At 41.6% G+C, this 20,016-nt stretch overlaps 1 protein-coding gene across 1 annotated transcript in view; it reads right to left on the bottom strand.

Annotated features, from left to right (window-relative positions):
* gli3 (GLI family zinc finger 3) overlaps nucleotides 1–20,016 on the bottom strand; it is a 93,938-nt gene that overhangs the window by 20,959 nt on the left and 52,963 nt on the right. The window contains exons 5-6 of the mRNA XM_031292935.2: nucleotides 4,579–4,784; nucleotides 983–1,144 (exon numbers count right to left, since the gene is read on the bottom strand). Of these exons, the coding sequence (XP_031148795.1) occupies nucleotides 983–1,144; nucleotides 4,579–4,784 (368 nt within the window). The remainder of the gene's footprint in view (nucleotides 1–982; nucleotides 1,145–4,578; nucleotides 4,785–20,016) is intronic.

Genomic DNA, 20,016 nt, shown 5'->3' with positions numbered 1-20,016 from the left:
AGTAACATGCAACCTAATTTTACCATATTTAGTCTGGTTTTTAACCGAGACGCATTGAAATGGTTTGATAAGCATTTCAATGCTTAATGAAATACATAAAAGAATTAATCAAATGCACGTCGTTGCTGACCACTGAATACTATGTATCTATATCCAATTTTGGTGATCTTGACATTTTAAAAAGAAATAAGGGATTGCACGTTCCTTTATGAGTTGAGAAATGTATTCTTTTTCTCAAGCTGAATAAACCATTTACCATTTTTACCATCTATTGAAATATGCATTGTCACTAGAGGTGCAACGATGAATCGATTAATCGATTAGTTGTCAACTATTAAATTAATCGCCAACTATTTTGATAATCGAATAATCGTTTCGAATAAGATTTCTCTGATTCCAGCTTGTTAAATGTGAATATCTTCTAGTTTCTTCTCTCCTTTTTGACAGTAAACTGAATATCTTTGAGTTTTGGACAAAACAAGACATTTGAGGACATCCTCTTAGGCTTTGGGAAACACTGATCCACAATTTTCACCATTTTATAGTTTTTTATAGTTCAAACAACTAATCGATTAATCGAGAAAATAATCGACAGATTAATCGACTATGAAAATAATCGTTAGTTGCAGCCCTAATTGTCACAAAGATGAAACTGTAGCTCATGAAAAGATTGACAGTTAGAGATATGTGGTTTTCATAGCACAGCGACGATATGTAAATACTGGCCTTTATAGATAAACAAAATGAAAGATATTCTTCTATTAATCCCACTGGACAAGAACCTGAACTTGTCATCATCGAAATTAAGTTCAGAAAACTCCCATGGTCTGTAAATCTCACACACACAAACTGCTGACCCCGGATCAGTTGGACCTCATGTTATAATACTGCGCAACAGTGGTCCTGGATCAGCACTCCTGAGACGATAAAATGGGCTTGCGTGCGTATCATAAACTATTTATCAGTCATGAGTCAGACTTACTTTCCATCGCCTGCAAGTATTCCATGTGCAGGGCGCTGGCGCTGCTGGCGCCGGCTGTGGACGCCACAGAGGGGAGCAGGTCGTTGGTGTAAGGGCTGCGGTGACCCGCCAGCAGAGCCATCTGGTGGTAGTACTCGGCTGTGGTCAGACCTGTGTGAGGGGCTGGAGCAGGAGAACGGTCGGGTCAGCAAAGAGGAAACAAGGTAACCAAGAAGTGAAGGAGACAGATGAGGAGATGTGGGTATAAAGGTATTTGTAGAAGGGAGCGTCGAGAAAGAACAGAGGAATTGAAATAAATAGGGAGTGAGGAAAAAACATGGAGGAGAGCACCTGCACCTGCACCGCATTACAAACCTGCGTTCATTTACATTAAATGATAATCAGCTCAGCAGAACAGTAATGAGCACATTAGCAACACCATCAAGTTAAGCAAAACAGCTGCACAGGGAGCATCACCTGAAGTGGAGAGCCTCGCTGGGGATTACCGGATGCTTGCTCAGAGATTACAGTGAGTGTGCATTAGTGTTTGATTGATGCACTCATGCCAAGCACAGCATAACTGATTGTCTTACAATACAATTCTTTAACAGCCTTTTCTCTTCTTCTTACTGTTCCTTGATCACTTTAAAGAGAGTGAATATATATATATATGTGTGTGTGTGTGTGTGTGTGTGTGTGTGTGTGTGGTAAGAGTATGTGGGCTGACACATCTTTTGCCAGAGAAGGTGCTTGTGTGTTGTACGGCTGCAGTGTGCAGATATGCAACCTGCTCCTTGACTGTGCTCCCTTAAACACTATGGAAAAACAAAAGGCCTAAATCTTCCCAGACGTATCTGCATGCACAAAGACACAGCAGACGATTCTGCCTCCACTTCACTTTCTCTCTCTTTTTTTCAAAATGCCTCTTTTTTTCCAAGTCATTCCTATAGTTATAAAGTGCTGTAAGTCCTTGAACCGTAGCTTAAAAATAAACATCTGGTGGTGGGCTTCCTTATGCAAATATTCTAAGAAAGAGAGAGGAAAAGACTAACACTGTGGTTTTGGATGCAAATATAGAATCGGTTCACTTCAGACCCACAGAGTGCTGCAGCTCCCCCCCACCCCAACTGAAGAAATAAAAAGAAAATAAATAAAGAAAGGCTGTATGAGGAGATTTCCTCTTAATGCTGGCCTGTACGCCTGCAATATGCATCCATGATTGGTTGAATGAATGAAAGAAAAAAATCTAAATTAATTCGATCTGGGTATTATGTCCTCAGTGGAAGGGGGGAGTTTCTTAATTGTCTCTGCTGTTCCGCCTTAGCTTTGCTTTTGCATTCAACCATAATATGGCCCATTCAGTTTCCAACATGCACAGAAAAGGGCTTTGCAGAATTTCTAAATCAGAAACGTTGGCATCCCAGATCGATCCTGGGGGCAAAAAGGGGGAAGTGGGGGCAGGCTGTCAGTGTGGCACTCAGGCAGAGACGTGCCTCAAGACTTGGTGAGCCACCGGGTGTTCCTTCAGCATTACAATAGGATCAGGGGCAAGCTTACCTCTGAACCCCATCTCACATAGAAAAGAGAGAAATATTGTGTGAGGGAGGAGCAAAAAAAAGAAGAAAAAAAAGATGTGAAAGCAAATGTGTGGCAGCAAGAGGGTGGCACTCCCACCCACTTTAAATCACCATTAGATTCTGTTAATTAATTCATTATTCAAATGTATAATGTATTTGGTAGGAACAAAAATTGCATATTGAAGAAGGAGGCTCCCTGTAAGCGTGGTGATATACTAACAACACAAAAGCTGATGGGTTAATTAATCACTGGATTGATTAAAGGAGTAATTATGTGCCTCATTCACAATTAACAGCATTATGAGCTGAAAGGGGATCACGTGGTAGGTTGGAGAAACGATGTAGATTTAAAGCAGGCTGAGACTGGTGCACATTATGTTGTGGTAATGGAGAATTGGAGGGTAGAGAGTTTGAGCTTGAGTATATGTATATATATATATATATATATATATATGCAGGAGAGCAGGAGAGGGGTGGAGTGAGACTCTTAGTCTTCACTCAGCTTTTTAACAGACCTGGATGAGATCAAGTGGAGTGTGCTGGTGTAGAGGAAATGCCCCTGCTATCTGCCGTTTCAGAAATACACTTCAACACAAGGTGGGGAGCTAAAGTGCTGCTGTAGTGCCAAAGTGTTGATGGCTGATGACACGAGGGCCGTAAAAGGTCTTCAGGCCATTTCACGTTAACGGTGAATGTAGATATTTGGCAAATTAATTCTTTAATAAGCTTTTTTATGGCATGGTCATTTGCAGCATTTTGTACCTAAACAAAAAAAAAAAAAAAAAAGGTTTGTATCTAACAACTGACTTATTTTCATTCTTAATTTTTCTGTTGTTTATTTTTGCAATTAACCACTTAATTATCTAGTCTACACAATGTCTAAGAAATACCAATATTTAAATCACAGATTTCAAAGTCCACAGTGACGTCTTAGAATTGCTTTGTTTTGTCTCACCAGGCAGTTCAATATTTGAAATAATAGAAAAAAGAAAAAGAAGGAAAGAAACAGCAAATCCTCACATTTGCGAAGCTGGAAACAGCAAATACGTGGGATTTTGTCTTAATATAATTTAATTTAATTTTAATTGTATACTCTTTATTGATCCCCAATGGGGAAATTATAATTTACACTCTGTTGTCATTACAAACTACACGCAGCCCTGAAATACACACACACGCTCAGGTTCTTTACATGCACTAATGGAGAGAGTGGGCTGCGACTGCATGCTGAACAGACACCCTGAGCGGTTGGGGGGGTTCGGTGCCTTGCTCAAGAGCACCTTGACAGTGCTAGTAATTAGTAAAATCACATCATTTAAATGCTACCAACCATTTCATTTCACCACACAACACTAATTTGCTAAACATGATTCATTTATTGTAGTGTGAGTTTTCCTTTTAAATAGTTTTTGAAATTATTTTGGATTAGTTTTTCTTAATCATTCGCCCGCATCCGGTGTCCACTTTAATTGATTTCCCAGTCCAAATTCATCTTTAGATCTCAGGAAACAAATGCTCCCTGTAGGACACCATAACATAACGCCCCCCAACCCTGAACTTGAATCCGATCCTCCCTCGGTGTGAGCGTTGTAACTGTACGTGACCCTGCCGCTCACTGATGCATCCTCCAGAGGTCTCTGACATGACTCACAGATCAAAAGCATTAGCCTCCCTCCAACCTGCACCCCCACCCACAAGGATCGCGCCACACTCATAATACTCCCATCCACCTCCTACCTCACTCAGATAACATCTCACCAACCCCTGGGTCTTAATAGAGATGGATCTAGTTGCCTCTCACCTGACCTCTTCTGATCTCAAACAGGAATTAAAGGGATACAGAGAATCGAGATTCCCGCTAATAGCAATCGAACCTCACTAGTCAATTTCGACAATCATTTTTAAGGGTCTTTGTCGCCCCTTTCTGCTCGGCTGGGGTTGTGTGCAGATGTGCATGTGTGTGCTGAGTGTGCACCATGTGCTGTGAGTGTGTAGATGCATCACGCTTTGAGTCGTCAGTGTATGTTTCACTTTATTCACCATCTGCAGGGCTGAGGCCCCGGGTGGCTGACAGAACAGAGATGGAGGGGCTGCTGTGGAGCGAGCGGATGTAGTCCATGTATGGGTTGATGTAGGGGTGCGGCGGGTGAAAGGGCGACTCCGCCCCCACGGAGGGGTTCCGCTGGGGCGAAATCCGGATGAGGGAGATGTCTGAGAAAGCTGGACTGCCTGCCAGCCCAGGAGGCCTGCAGACACACAAAAGAAAAGAAAATATAGAAAGAACATGAATACATATTTACTCAAAATAGAACTTACAACATTCACACACAGTCACTGAGGAAAATGTGTGATTTCTGTCAACACTGATGCTTACAGGATGCATTTTTGGATGATAATCATTTGAAAGCAGTTTATAGTTTAAGTGAAGATTGATTGAGGCTACTTAAGTCACCACATGTGGAATAATAAGATCTTTTGATTTGATTAACAATGTGTAAACAAAGCATTGATTATCCACTTGATTCCACAATTTTAACATCATGCTCATTTCATTAGGCCTGACAGGCTCTCAGCATCCAGATTTTACTACCATGGGTGGACTGGCAGTGGCAAGGCCAAGCAAATGGACTGTGACACTATCTCTCTCCCTCCATCTGCAAGGCAGAGAGGAGAGCGCTGCATTCCAACTGCTCCCTACGCAGACATTTCCTCAGATCAAAGGCAGCTTTCACCACTGTGTCTTAATCAGAGGGAAACGTTAGACCGAGCTCACCGCTGGCCAGCGCCAGACAAGCAACGCTACACCACTTTACTCAGATGGCTTCAAACTTGGCTTTGGGCAGAAACCGTGTACAGAATTGCACATGACGGATACAATGTTGCACAAAATCCATCAGCAAGTCTTGCACAAGATCCACAATCATTGTCTTAAAATAGAAAACACGAGCGCTATAAAGCTATTCTTTTTTTAATCCAAAATCTTAACTGTGAATTGTCTCTATGATATGAGATGTGAAATAAAGTTGAGAACAATCAAGAAAACTTCTTAGGAGCCAAGTTTGAGATGAAGTAATTTGTGTCCCTTTTTTATAATTGGCTAGGAGGGCAAGGAAACTTCATAATGATGGCCTTCACCACAAAGGCCTTCCCCTGAGGATGTGGAGAAATCCACATATCAGCCAGACATTAACAGGCTAAGAGATTAGACTGAATTAGCCCCTCCACTTCTCTGTGGCTCCCCAGTGGACCAGTGTACTGTGACAAAAGACCCCAGGAGAAGGAGAGGAAAAGCAAAGGAGGGAGGGAGAGGGAAAAGTGGGGGTTTAAGAAGGAGGTGAGGAGAGATAGGAGAGGGTGGGAAAAGACTGGAGAAAGAGTGAGAGACCATGGCCCAGAGTTTGTCTCACAGAGACCTTGAGCAAGGCCAGGGGAGCGGAACAGCCCAATTACAACCTCCGCCCCTTCCCCTGATCCCCTACCAGCCCCTCCATCCCTCCACTTCACAGCCCTCCTAATGAAAGAGCTCAGGCCAGGGCAAATACTGACTAAGGCACTGAGGAGCGGAAACAACACACACACACACACACACACACACACACACACACACACACACACACACATTCACACATACAAACTTTTTGTCTTCAGGTAATGAGCCCAAAGGGGCTATGGGGTGTTTTTTTAAAGGCTTTCATAAGTGTGTGACAACATGTCTCAGTGATCCTGAAGCAGGTGTATGTGAAAGCCACTCTTACTCTCAGGAGTGGAAGTCTCAGTGAAAGCCTCGTTGCTAAAGTGTGCAAAGGTGACAGATTAAGGGATCGTATCTGACACTGCAACACAATGGTGATGGAATTTTTTTTCACCTCCATTTGATTGTTGTGTTTCTGCACGTCAAAAGATTCCCCAGAGAGATCATTTTACTTCCTCCACACCTAGAGTAGCAAGTCACGCTGAGGGCAACCTTGCACCTCAAAACAGTCGTGTGAAAGAGCATGTGTTTATGATGAGCAAGTCTTATGCCCACACACCACCATAACATGCCTCATTTACTCAAGATCAACAACACAGCTGCTGAGTGACACTCACTTTGATGTCACATGGCTGACCATGGATCTCACACACACACACACACACACACACACACACACACACACACACACACACACACACACACACACAGGAGCGCAGGGGCACATGTGCAGCTAAGGGAAAACAAAAAAACATGCTTTGTCATTGATGAAAAATGGAAAAAACTAAACTTTTTTTTAATCACATCCTGCACCTGACATTTTTATACACAAGTCAGTGGAATACATTTAAATTACTAGATGTATAAAGGCCCATTCAATGGCAAAGTATATGGGACAAATATGTCCATGTCCCTGAAATGACTGCATTTGACGTTTTAGACATTTTCAATGTAGAAACAAGACCCCAGAAGGGAAGGTAGAAAGATTTCATGACTTTTTTTTCCTCGTCTGGCCCTCCACATGCCTATTTGAGGAGAGCCAGACACCCACTTTGGCTGCCATGACATTGATTAACCCTGTCATGCATTTGGCTGCATCTCCCCACACTGGCCGTGGCTAAATGCCTCTGCTTGGCTTGTTTTTTTTCAATTAACTTAGCGAATAATAACAGAGTCCTACTGGAAAGCCAGGGGGAAAAAGAGAAAACTAAAGAAAAGAAAAGAAAGAGCACACATGTTGATTGGTAGGAAGATGGTGGCACGAGAAAGAGGGTAATTTCAGCCTGTTGAAAGGTGAAAAGGAAAAGAAAAGTTTGGAGAGGAAAAAAAGGTGCGGAGAGAGGATATGAGGGAGGGCTGCCGAGAGGGAGGGAAGACAGTTAGACCATGAACAGTAGTTGGGAGGAGAAGGAGTGAGTGTGTGAAGATATGGACTATGAATTGGGAGGGAACGACGTATGGAGAAGACTTAGGAGAAAGGCGGAGCTGGAGAAGGAGGAGAGAAAAAGAGGTCTCCGGGGACGCAGAGCCAGGTGTGAGGGGATTTGAGGAGGACAGGAGAGAGATGGATGGTTTGGAGGAGTGCGCTGTGTCGTCTCTGTACTTGTGAGAGAAAAAGCAAGAGAGCGTCCGATCCTCCGTGTTCAGCTGCTCTCTGCAGTGCTCGCCGTGATCGCCTTAGCATCTGCCAGTATACATTAATCAACATGACGAAAGGAAGTAATCTGACAACGTGCAGTGTGTGTGCAGGAATGTTCACCCTGTGTGTGTGCTTGAGTAGGTGTGAGCGCCAGAGAAGTGGCGTCTTAGTTACACCTGATTTAAGATTTACATCAAAGCTGTACCGCAGGCTTCTCTGCCTCACCAGAGAAAAAAAACTTTTCCTTCACTCCTCTCGTTCCCATCATAGGTTTTTAATTCCTATTAACCCTCAAAAGAAGACATTCTGCAAACAGGGCACAAGGAAAGGCTGAGCTCCTGACATATGGAAGCCATTTCCTTTCACGTGGCCTCGCTTAAACCAGCCAGCGCCTCTTTAAGACATTGCATGTTTACACGGGGCGGTCTGTGGATTTTCGTCTTTTTTCACCGGATGAATACACACTTGCCAAGTGTAAATATGCCCCCAAAGGATTTTGAGGGGTGTGTGCTCATGTAAACAGGCCTTGAATCTTTGTTTGGAACAAGGTTATATCAACACTAATAATTTTTCTGGTGAAAGCTGCAGTAGAAACACACAGTTGTGGTGAAGGTTGATGACTTCACTTAGGACAGAAGGTATCATTGTGGTGCAGCAGTTAGACCTGGTAGTATTGACACAGCGGTCTGCTAAAACAGGAACCGTGCTTTGCAAAATACTTTTAGCTCGAGCATGACATGGTTACGCATGAAATGAAATTAAAATGTCTTGATGTGTGCTTCACAGGGTACAGGAAATTGGTAAGTCCAAAGCCAATAATCCAGCAACTGTGAATGTTCATAGACCATCATGTTTTCACCCACAGATGCTGGAGTGGAAAAAGAAAAACTCACGATACTGACCAAAGTCCAACTTAAGAAATCGCCATTAACAATCACAAAGACAACTGAGAGTGAAAGACAATGGAAATACTTCCAACATATTTATTTTCAACTTTGCAAAAGGAAGCAATAGAAATAGGAATGCAGGTCTTAATTTGGGGAAACACTAACATTGCCACCTGTGTATTATAGAGTTCTTTAATTACTTTGACTTGATCTCATGTGTTTACAACAAATAGGTATATATTTATATAAAATAGTTTATGTCACAGTCTGGCTCTGGGCACAGATACCCTCAGACTTTTTTGTGAACACTGGACTGTTTTTGGTTTTTCTGTTGGCTGTGTTTTTCCTCCGGTGTTCCTGTGCTGCCTTTCCCGCCTTTGCCCATCTACACACCTGCTATGAATCAGCCTCGTTAGTCTTTCCCCGCTCCCACAGTTTCCTCCAGCCAATCAGCTCCCAGCCTGTTTCCCTGCCTAATCACCTCATTCCCCTCACCTGAGCCCATCTATCCACCTGCACGTCATCCCCTCTCCAGTAAGTTTGTATTTAAGTCCCTGGTTTTCAGTTCAGTCTCTGTTTGATCCTTGGTTTTGTTCTGTTACGATCAGTTTTGTGTTGCCAGCATGAACCTTAAATAAAAAGTTATTTCTTTAGGTTCCTGTTTGCTGCAGTCTCCTGCATTTAGGTCCACCTGTTCATGACAGTATAGTCCTGTCATAATAGGCACCCAAACTCCATGTTTACAGACAATTACTTTACTGGAGGACCTATTGACACTTAATTGTGGCTATAGATGTTTTTAAATGCCTTAACCACTGTTTTTTTTTTATGTTGGTGAATTACACATTCAAGTTAACTTGATTAGATGCACGTGTTGTCTCGCACTTTTCTACACTGTAAACCCAGATTTAGTTGTAATTAAACTTTTTAGTGGTCACTACTTATTCTTTCATGTTTTGTTGAAAACACCACATTCATTACTAAATCACAGTTGTTTGTAATAATCATCTTAAGTATGCAGTGCACAGATCATATTAAGCAGAGATAACTAAGGATGTTAAGTGTCTGTATGGGAGGGGCGGGGTCATTGAACTGTTCTATACTGAAGCGATGCAAAGGCTCATGGGGAAAAAATGTTCTGAACGGTATATGTCCTAGTTAAAGTGCTTTTTAATAATGTTCGACCGAGACCTGGGTGGGGACTGATGGCCTCTGGGCAGTGAGAAAGGGTTCAGTAGCACATACGCAGATTGCAAGTTATTAACTTTGCATTCTGACCGATTACTTTGCTTTTATATTGGAACTAATGTGCTGAGTACATTATTCTTAAAATCATACTGACATAAAGGAAAAAAAAAACATTTATTTAAACAAATTATTTCTCTGGTAATGAAAAGTATCCTGTTTAATATTTGTAATGTTTCTTTGCATGTTTAACTTAATATGCTAATTTTAGACAACATGACTTCAGAAAAAAATTATTTATGTTTACTAATGATTTTTAGTAATGACTATTAAACACTTGATTTGTCTACCTCATCAGCTTACCGACCTGTTAAGTTTCACCTTATGTAATAACTTAGACGGTTTAAGGCAACGGGTTTCCACGCAAATTTCTAGTAAAGTCAACTAATTTGGAATAACAGTCTACATGATGAAAACAATGAGCATGCAGCTAAAATGATAGCCTATCTTTAGCTAATTTAGCTAACTTCATATCTACCTATGTGTCATACATTCAGTGGCTGACCAAGAGGTAGAGGTACCTGCATGACTGGCAGAACAAATCCACATTATGTTTTGCTTCAGATAACGATACCAAGACTATTAAATATGATCCGGAAAGTCCAGTTTGTGAAACAGATTAATTAGTTTAAAGGTTTTTCAAATGCTAAGACAATGCACAGCAGTTTAAGATGTATTAGGATTAAGACATTGGTGGTAATAGGGCTAGGCAATATATCAATATTATATCGACACTGATAAAGAGGCAAGATATCATCTTAAATTTTGGATATCCTGATATGAGACAAAGTTGTCTTTTCCTGGTTTTCAAGGCTGCAGTACAGTAAAGTGATGTCATTTTCTGAACTTACCAGACTTACTAGCTGTTTTATTATTTGCCTTCACCCACTTAGTCACTGTATCCACATTATTGGTGATTATTTATCAAAACTCTCATTGTGTTAATATTTTGTAAACGCACCAATAGTCAACCCTACAATATCGCCGCAATATCGACATTGATGTATTTGGTCAAAAATATTGTGATATTTGATTTTCTCCAGCTCTAGGTGGCAACAACATTTACAAATGCAAAAAATAGTACCTTATTATTGTAGGCGTTCAATTAAAGGTGCTCTAAGGGATGTTGGGTGACGTTACTTCTTGTTGACGTTCGAAGTATTGTCAAACAATCTCGCCCCTCCCTCCTCCTTATCCCGTCCCCTCCCCCTCCCTTCCGCGCACTAATACATCCATGGCACTTACCCCCCCAAACCCCATCCCCAACTCCTTCATGTCGGTTATTGGCTGGAACACTCTTTGTTATGATTCTTGGTGAAGGTTGGCCAGTTTGTTTTTGTTACCTTTTTTGGAGCCTGGGCTGTCTAAAGAGGCCGCATTTTTTTTACAGTGTGTTCAGAGGACAGGCAGCTAGCGGATAGTGAGGGGATGTTTGCTGTATGTGACAAAAAAAAGTTGTAGCCTAAAAAACACGTCACATCGTTTAGAGCACCTTTAAGTCCTTGGTTGACTCAATCATGCTATTGCAGCCAGGTTGAACTATAGTTCAATGTCATATGGAAGGATGTACACCATATGTTCTCATATAGTATATGAAATATACAGGAAGAATAGGCAGTACAAAAATACAACCTATGCAGACCCATCTATCTTGACACATTACACCTGTGGCCATAAGGGGCTGAGTGAGGTGGGAACTGGGGTTTTGGAGGGAACTGGGATCAGTCAGGTGTCAGGTCCTCTCCTGACCGAGGCTGACAGCATCACACACCTATTCCCCCTTCAACCTCAGCTCAATCTCACCACCTCATAGAACCCTGTGCACCCCCACTCCTACCCACCCAGCCACAGCACAATGCTGCCACCGCTATGAAAGCCTAAACCAGAGAGGAGGAAGAGAGGGGCTCCTGACAGCGGAAACAGAAGCACTTTAAAGCTCCAAACCCTTTCACTGAGATCAAAGGGCCACAGGAACAGAGCCAGCTGAGACTCAAGGAGAAAGGAAAGGGAACTGAGACAAGGGGAGAGAGAGAGAAGACAGACAGACAGAGACACAAACAGAGGAAGGTAGATATATATTCTAGGTTCCTAATGATTCAGTTGGAAAGTCTTCATTAAGTTCTGCCAATGAAGCACATTCCAATGACTTCATTTTCCACATTAGTAATGACAATTACAGCAGCAGTTTGAACTCATGTTACTTTCAGATCTAGCCTGCCTTCAGTCAAACGACTGGCCTCTGGACCTGCCCGCTGTGGCAAAAGAATGAATTAACATTACGCCACGAAAGGTGGATACATTTAAAAATCTTTTTCCAACCTAAGCCAACAACTTCTTCCCCATGAAATGGAGCTTCTTGAAAACACTGCAATCTGGACACACTGTGTGATGCAAATGGCAAATAAAAGATGATTGCTATGTCATAAATCTATAGAAACTGCCAGCAATGTTAAAGTTACAATCTCAAAGATCTCAGTTTGGTTCTCTTTGGCAACAAGCGGTAATTGCAGGTCTGTTTTTGGATCTCGCTTTCACACTGACATTTCATTGTCTCTAGTCATCCCTTAGCCCTGCTTACCCTTTCTGGCGGACCAACCATTACTGGGTGCCGCTTGTGTTTTTCTGGGAATGCTGCCACAGAAATCCGGTTCGTAAATCTAAAAATGCATCAGTGGGCCATAGGCTCAATCAACATTGTGTTACCTCATTCGGTAATAGGTAGTGACATTTATTAATATGAAATTACTTTATTACTTTAAGAAGCCAACTTTCTTTAACCTTCGACTCTCTGTTTAATTGTTTATTTTGTTTTTCAATGTAGGCTGTGCATAATACAGGAGCTGTCATTGACATATGTTTCTATTGTCGAATAGGCTAATAATTTGGGTTTCAATGCTAACAGCCCGAAATTACTGTTCCCATTTCCTATGGTCTTCATCAGCAGATGTCATGGAGCTCTAAGTGTTAAAACTTTTCGTTATGGTGAACACTTTTAGCATCTGTCATCTATGCTGACCATCTTAAAAGTTGGGCTTGACAGCTGGATTTATAGTTGACACAATGGGTTGACAGGAGTCCTGCCACAGATACCTCCAGCTCAGGTTTTGATTTATAGTTCCGTGATGGATTTCACCCGTAGATAGCACCACTGCAACAATAGACAGATGTGTTGTAGCTGTAGAGTGCTTTAATTATATTCCCCAAAGAACTGTTTACAGTCTTTCATTCACTCACGAGCAACAGTGAAGGTCCGCCTTGTTTTATTACTGAATATGGGACTTTTCTGTGCCATCGTCACATTTCCAGTGTGTTGTTTCATTCATCGTAATAGAGAGTGGGGGTCATGGTGAGCAGAGGGTTTGCAGTGGAGATGTGTCCTTCATGTTGTCTTCACAATAAACGATCTCTACCAGCATCATTAACTTGTAGGAGAAAATACAAGTAGCCAAAGCTGACCAATTACAGTTCTTGCAGCCCCACATGGTATCTCATGTCAGCTACTGTGTAGTCCAGTGATAATTAATTTATGTTGGGTGGCTCAACTTACAGTTGGCTCGCTGACAATTTCGTATTCACAATGAAAATAAATCAATGTAAACTAGTAATGCGAACACTGGCCAATAGGGGGCGCTACAAATAAGAAAAGTTTGTATCTCATAAAGGGCTCATGCGATCTTTACAAAATGTGGAGTGAGCGGAGGAAGTTTGCATTTTCAATTTACTACAGACCTTGCAGCTCTGCGGGTCGTCGGGAAGAACTCGCACGCGAGGCTGTGCACCTGATCTCAGTTAATTTAAAGAAGAAAAAAAATCCTTTTAAAGAAAGATGATTTATGGGTCTTTTAATGTTTATTTATTTTAACTGATAAACAATATGAATATTTGTTTACTGGTCCCTGGCCTCCTGTCATTTTGCAAAAGTGGCCCCCAGGCAAAGTATTTGAGTACCCCTTAAAATTTACAACTATAAATTAAGCTTTAGTAATGCACCATTTAGCTCAAATTCCCATTAAGTTAAAGAAAGAGATGATGCTTTTTTACTTTTAGCTTTTTGAAAAAAACATTTTTGAAATTTACAAGGCTTTCACTCTCTTGGAGCAAACCAAAACAAGTAAGCACCCTAACAGAACAGATGTTCCAGAAATTTAATCTGTCAATCTCTGGCTGCATTTTTGCAATGAACTCCTTATAATCCTAGGAACTCTTATTTGTATATTTCAGGAGCTTGAACAGTTTGTTCCCCATGTGATCCAAGGTTCCTCCTCTCTGCCTTTTCTTTCCTCCCGGCTGGGCAGGGCAGACCGCGGGCCTGGCATGGCACAGTGAGGTTGCCAGGCGTTCAGGGTAACTATGTTCCCCCGGAGCTGTGAGGGCTCTGTGTGACCCCCTGACATCAAAGGCCTGGGTGGGTTCAGGGAGGTGGGGATAGCTTTCTATTCATGGTCACATCAAGCAGGATTCCCTCTCTGTGGGATACTTCTGGAGGCGTGCCAGACATTCCCATATACTGCGGAGTCAGTTCACACACACACACACACACACACACACACACACACACACACACACACACACACACACTCGCTGTCCAGTTGAAGACCCACGAATCTCCTTCGGTTTCTCCGTCTCCTCCCCCTGTGTGTTTCAGTCACACTCACATTGTCTACATATAAGCACCCAGTACATCCCTGTAGGCACGTATCACTTCCACGCCGCTGGAGTGATAACATATGTTTATCAACAGGAGCCAGTGAGTGTGACGAGCTCAAGTCATAACAAACGGGTCCAGGTGTCAGAGGACCCGGTTATATCTGAAGGTGTGTCACACATGGAAAAACACTTCTTGTTTTAGATCAAGGCTCTTCGACTTTTCACCGCTTGCACCGGTTCCAAATTCCTTATTTTGAAAAGTTTGTTTGGCTTTGCCACACACAGCAGGGTGTTTCAAAAAAACATTTTTCCACACTGCAATTAAATGTAATTTCAGCCATCAAGATAAGAATGTCTACCAAAACGAATCAACAGATTGTATAGCGAGGGATTGAAAACATAAAAGTAAAATTACACAAAATGAGGCTGCCTTTTTTTCCTGTAATTTCAAGAGGGCTGGAATCAGGGAACAAAAAAACCCTTTTTGTTTTTCTCCCATGCTTGATTTTGCCTTTTTACACATTGTTTTGCACGGACCATTCCACCTTCATCTCCACTTGTTACTTGATTGCGGCTATTTTTCAAAGCAGGTGGAATTAGCGCTGCCCTCAGTCAGTGTTTTGAGTTCCTCTGGCATGCCCCGGGCTAGAGAGAAGACAGGAGGGGAGTTCTGGGTGTTGAAGTGTTAAACTTGTGAAAACAGGGAGGAAGCACATCTATCTTTCCTTTTCCTCTCAAGTAATGTCTCGATGGCCCCGAAGCCTTTACACAAACACTCAGCTGATGACTGCAGCTAAACAGGGTTCAGGTTCCACACCCCACCCCCTCCGCTACTCTGACAAGTCTGGGTAATGAGAGTGTGCCTCTGCGTGCGTATACGGCCTATCTCAGGTGAGGAGAATGAGCATGGCCCAGGGCTGTGAGGAGCGGCGTGGCTCCCCCCTCAATTCACCACGTCACGCTGGGCTGCTGAAATGAGCAGCCGCACGGATGGGCCTGAGCAAATCACAAACAATACACAGCGCTACAAGACAGCAGAGACACACTGCTGGAGATGGTTAATCCTTCAGACAGAGATCTGAGGTAGAACAACAGAACAAAATAAGGGGGGGAGAGGAGGGAGAGCTGACACACAGAGGGAGGAAAACAGGAGCATCAGGTACAAGCCACAACAATATATGTTTCCTTCTCAGTGCTGAAAATCTCCTTTTCAGAATGAAATCCATCACGTTTTCCTAATACATACTTCTTGTAGAGGAGGGAAAGGAAAGAAAATACGGACAGAAGAAAGGCAAGTGCTGGTGGGGAAGTGAAAAGACACAGCCTACTTTAAGGCCATTTCATCCATCTTGTTGGACTAATAAAATGTCATGTGGAGTTTCTTGATATTTAATCATGAAGGGGCTGCGTGCGTGGTGGTGCCAAGTGCAGGCTTGATGAAGCTTTGGGAGGCTTAAACACAGACCTGTGTATATTCTGGATATACCCAGAGGAGGATGTTTCACAAAACTGCTACATAAGTGACAACAACTGTTGAATAAACAGTAGGGAATTCCTAATAAGCCTGCTCTGGGAAACTTTTATTAATTTCTTTACTTCAGTTAGAAAAAGAAGTTCCCTAGCTTTATTTAACCCCTTTAAATAAACTTTCATTCCTAATGTAGCAAAATCACTCACATAGAGATGTCAAAAAATGATGGACATGCAACAAAAAGCTTGTTGCATTCTTCCCTGCGGTCACCCTGCAGCCGAGTCCATGACTGTACATATCTGTGCAGCTCCCGACGGACACTCGCGGGGGAGTAAAACTTCACAAGCTGACCCCATCTCAAAAAAAGAAAAGTGAAATATCATGGGAGACAGAAGTATAGCAAAGGGTTTCTTTTTGGCTCACTCCAAACGACATTAGATGAAAATATCACACTATCAGATGTAATGGACGCCCCATCTGATAAGGGAGATAACCAAGGGCTGAGAGAATAGAATCGCTTTATGTGATATGAATTAATTTGCATTGGTGAGGAGAGTGTAAAAGGAGTGAAATTCCCTGTGACTTAGAAGATAAACAAATAGAAAAAGGGAGGAGAAGAGGTGCAGAAGCTGTAAGGGATGCAAATGAAATAATAACCACTTACATTAAAAACTGTAATTGGTCTTTAACTGGACTTCAGCTGGATTAGAGGCATTTTAAACATGTAGTAATATTTTACATTGTTGCATTTAGGTTTCTTAAATCATATATTGAAGTCTTGAGGAAAGATGGAGAGAGGGATGAAAGGAAAGGAAAGCGAGGGAGAATGGAAAATGAGAAGAGCTGGAGAGGATTTATGACCCTGTTCCCCTGGTCTCGTTACTTTCTGTAACTGGCCCCCAGAGTGGGATCGCAGGGTCTGGAGCCCACAGCCCAGAAATCAGAGTAATGGAAACTCCACATTTCTACACTGCTACAGCCTGACGTCTGTAGGGCAAACTAAAAAAAAACAAAAAAAAACTAAAATTGATAATTGTGCATTCGGTAAGGATCAAAATATTTCCTTTCTAAAATCAGCTTGTCTTGTGATTTAAGCAAGGCTCGTTTTTAAAACTACTACTACTATTTGTGAAGAGAAGCAGACGTCAGGACAGCAGCTGCCTGAGGTTGTGGAGACGATGTGAGGCGGCGTGCTGCGAGCGCTGGGTAATATCTTGACAGTCACTGCTGTTGTCTAATAGCTCCTCGCCAATGAGAGGAGGGTCTTTTTACAAAGCCAATTAAGAACCGGCACGGCTCATAAAAGTGACAGCCTGCCACAACCATCAAGTAAGTTAGCACCAAAACCACTAAAGACTGAAGTACATCATACAAATGAAATGTTGCTTTAGGTTTGTCGAGTGTTGCTGATCACAATATTTGGAATCAGAGCTGAAAAGATCAATCGATTCATTAACTAGTCGATTGATATAGAGTGAATCGGCAAGTATTTTTCTTGAACATTTTTCAGGCTAAAGTACAGGACATTGTCTGGTTCCAGCTTCTCCAATGTGATGATTTACTACTTTTCTTTTTGTCCTATACTGTATCTCTGTAAACTTACTATTAATGGATAAAAAAAAAAAGCATTATGAATGCGTCACCTTGGGCTCCGGGAAATTGTGATGGCCATTTTTTACTATGTAGTACTGACACCTGGACAGAATGATTAATCAAGAAAATAGGCAGATTAAGTGATATTAAAAATAATCATTAGTTGCAGCCCTATTTATAATGCATATTGTAATTATTTAAACAATCATTTTGCAAACTATAGGCTACATGATTAAATGTCTAAGATGACAAATGTAGTGTGAGTGGGTTACTATTTTTAAAAAACTGGGAAATTAATGTTTTTAAATGTGTTTCATATTCAAGAGGGAAATAAAGGGTTAAGAATTGCAAACAAAAAAATAAAAAAAAAATGACAGTGAAATAAATACGCTCAAACACTGACAAGAAAATATTTCTAACGTGAATGTGTATGTAAGCATGGATGCGCACGCACACACACACACACACACACACACACTCACTCACATTAGCGCAGAGCTGTTGGCACCTGCCTGTTATCTCTTCCCCTCAGACCTGGTTTTCCATTGTGCTCCATGGGAGAGCTACAAATTGAGATCTCAAACATGAAGAGGGGGCAAATGACTTGAGTATAGAAAATCAAATCCACTAATGTGTTACATGTGCAAATTCACAGGCTTCGTATTAGAGATTAATGCGTTCCTCTTTCATCTAAATGTACCTTTTCTCAAAGATATTTATAATGGAGCCTAAAATTAAATTCAACCAAAGGACTTACACTGAAGAAACGACAATGAACAGGAAATATTTGTTCAGCGAATAATCAGATAGGATTTGCATGAATGAAAGGGTTATGTAAGGAATCATTTGTAGATTAGAAATACTATGATTTGTTTCTTCAGTTGAGATTACTATTTGCCGTTAGATTACTAAATCAGTAATAAACTATTTAGCAAGTAACAAAAAAAAAAAACATTAAAAATGCATGTGATATTTAATAACTAGGAAGGAATACAAACATGCACACAGCGACAGGAGCAGCCTCAGCGTAGGTAATCCTAACCTGGTAATTAGAGTTTAGGAACATGTCTTAGCAGATCTCCACGGGTAATGACTCAACCCTAAAACCTTTACAGGCCTTGTCAAATATATGCTGTGCCAAACTCTTTTTTCCACTCAACCTGCTGGATCCATCATTCTCAAAATACACAGGTGCCTTCAGAATATCATGGTCCTGTGCAGAGGATGAATAGAAAAAAGACTACACTGCCCATTTAGGCTTCTGAAACTGGTGTATTACAAAAAAATAGATATACTGTAACTTCAATCTTCCCACATTTCTGCTTAGGCATTTATCTCCTTTCTCTCTAAATCCTGAAATTGCCTCAGAAGAAAAAAGGGGAGAGATACTTTCCCCCTCTTTGCACATTTTCACAGCGTGGTGCACAACTTTCTGAAAATTGAAGAGGCTTTGTGTCAAATACGGCTAAAGCCAGCCTCTCCATATCAAACAACGCAGCGCGAAAATTACTGTGGCGATGATAAGGCTGCCAGATAGAGTGGGAGAGGAGAGCGAGGGGGGGAAAAAAACTGAAAGGAAGTGACTCTACTCAATTATACTGCAAAATTGGTATGACTGAATATTTTTCATTCAGGTGACTGATAGTATCAGTGAAACTGCAATGCAGATAAATAAAGGAGCCTTCTGTCAAGAATAAACACCATTAATCATGAAGCCAGCTACTGCGTGACCGCCTGTCCCCCCGACTTACTCCATAGAGAAAGTATTAAAGAGAGGGGAGGATATGGGGGTGAGAGACAGGGGAGGGAGGGAGGACGGAGAGAAAGCAGTGACTGCACCAGGGAGGGGTGACCTATGAAGTCACACAGAATGGGTTTTGGACAGTTGGAGAGGAGGATGAAAAAGTGGCCTTCGTCTTTCTCCCGGCTTTTCGGTGACAGCAGCCATATCTGGACACAAATTATCAGATGCGATTATGAAATAATCATCAATTCTCTATGTTATTTATGGCTCTGCTTCACATCCTGTTTTAGTCTAGACTATATTCAAATGTGAATATTACAGTAATAGCCAATCGTCAAGCATGCAATGATTTTTATTTTTTTTTTTACAACAGAGAATCTGAAGAAAATGTTTTTGCAAATAACAGCCATATAAGAAAACGTATAGTTACAAATTCCAACTACTGTCATGTGTTGGACTAAAAATGCAGATAAAATCGGTAAAAATTGACTCAAACTGAAATATCAACTAATAAAAGAGATAGTGACACAGCAAAGTTAAATCATGAAGCTGCACACTTACAGAACATGTTTCCTCTAGCTTCTATAACAGCTACCCTTTTGTCTTCCTATTGTTTTGCATTGTGTGTGTGTGTGTGTGTGTGTGTGTGTGTGTGTGTGTGTGTGTGTGTTTGTATTGCAATGCTCGGCCTCATCCCATCTGGAAGGAGGTGTTGAGATAAGACCGTGGTCTTTATGCTAAGCAACACGCCGCTCCTCTATGCCCAGATTGGGCGCTCTG

The sequence above is a fragment of the Sander lucioperca genome, chromosome 23, assembly GCF_008315115.2.
Source record: "Sander lucioperca isolate FBNREF2018 chromosome 23, SLUC_FBN_1.2, whole genome shotgun sequence".
NCBI classification, from domain to species: domain Eukaryota; kingdom Metazoa; phylum Chordata; class Actinopteri; order Perciformes; family Percidae; genus Sander; species Sander lucioperca.
The sequence above is the reverse complement of the archived record's forward strand: the minus strand, read 5'-3'. Positions and strand labels throughout refer to the sequence as shown.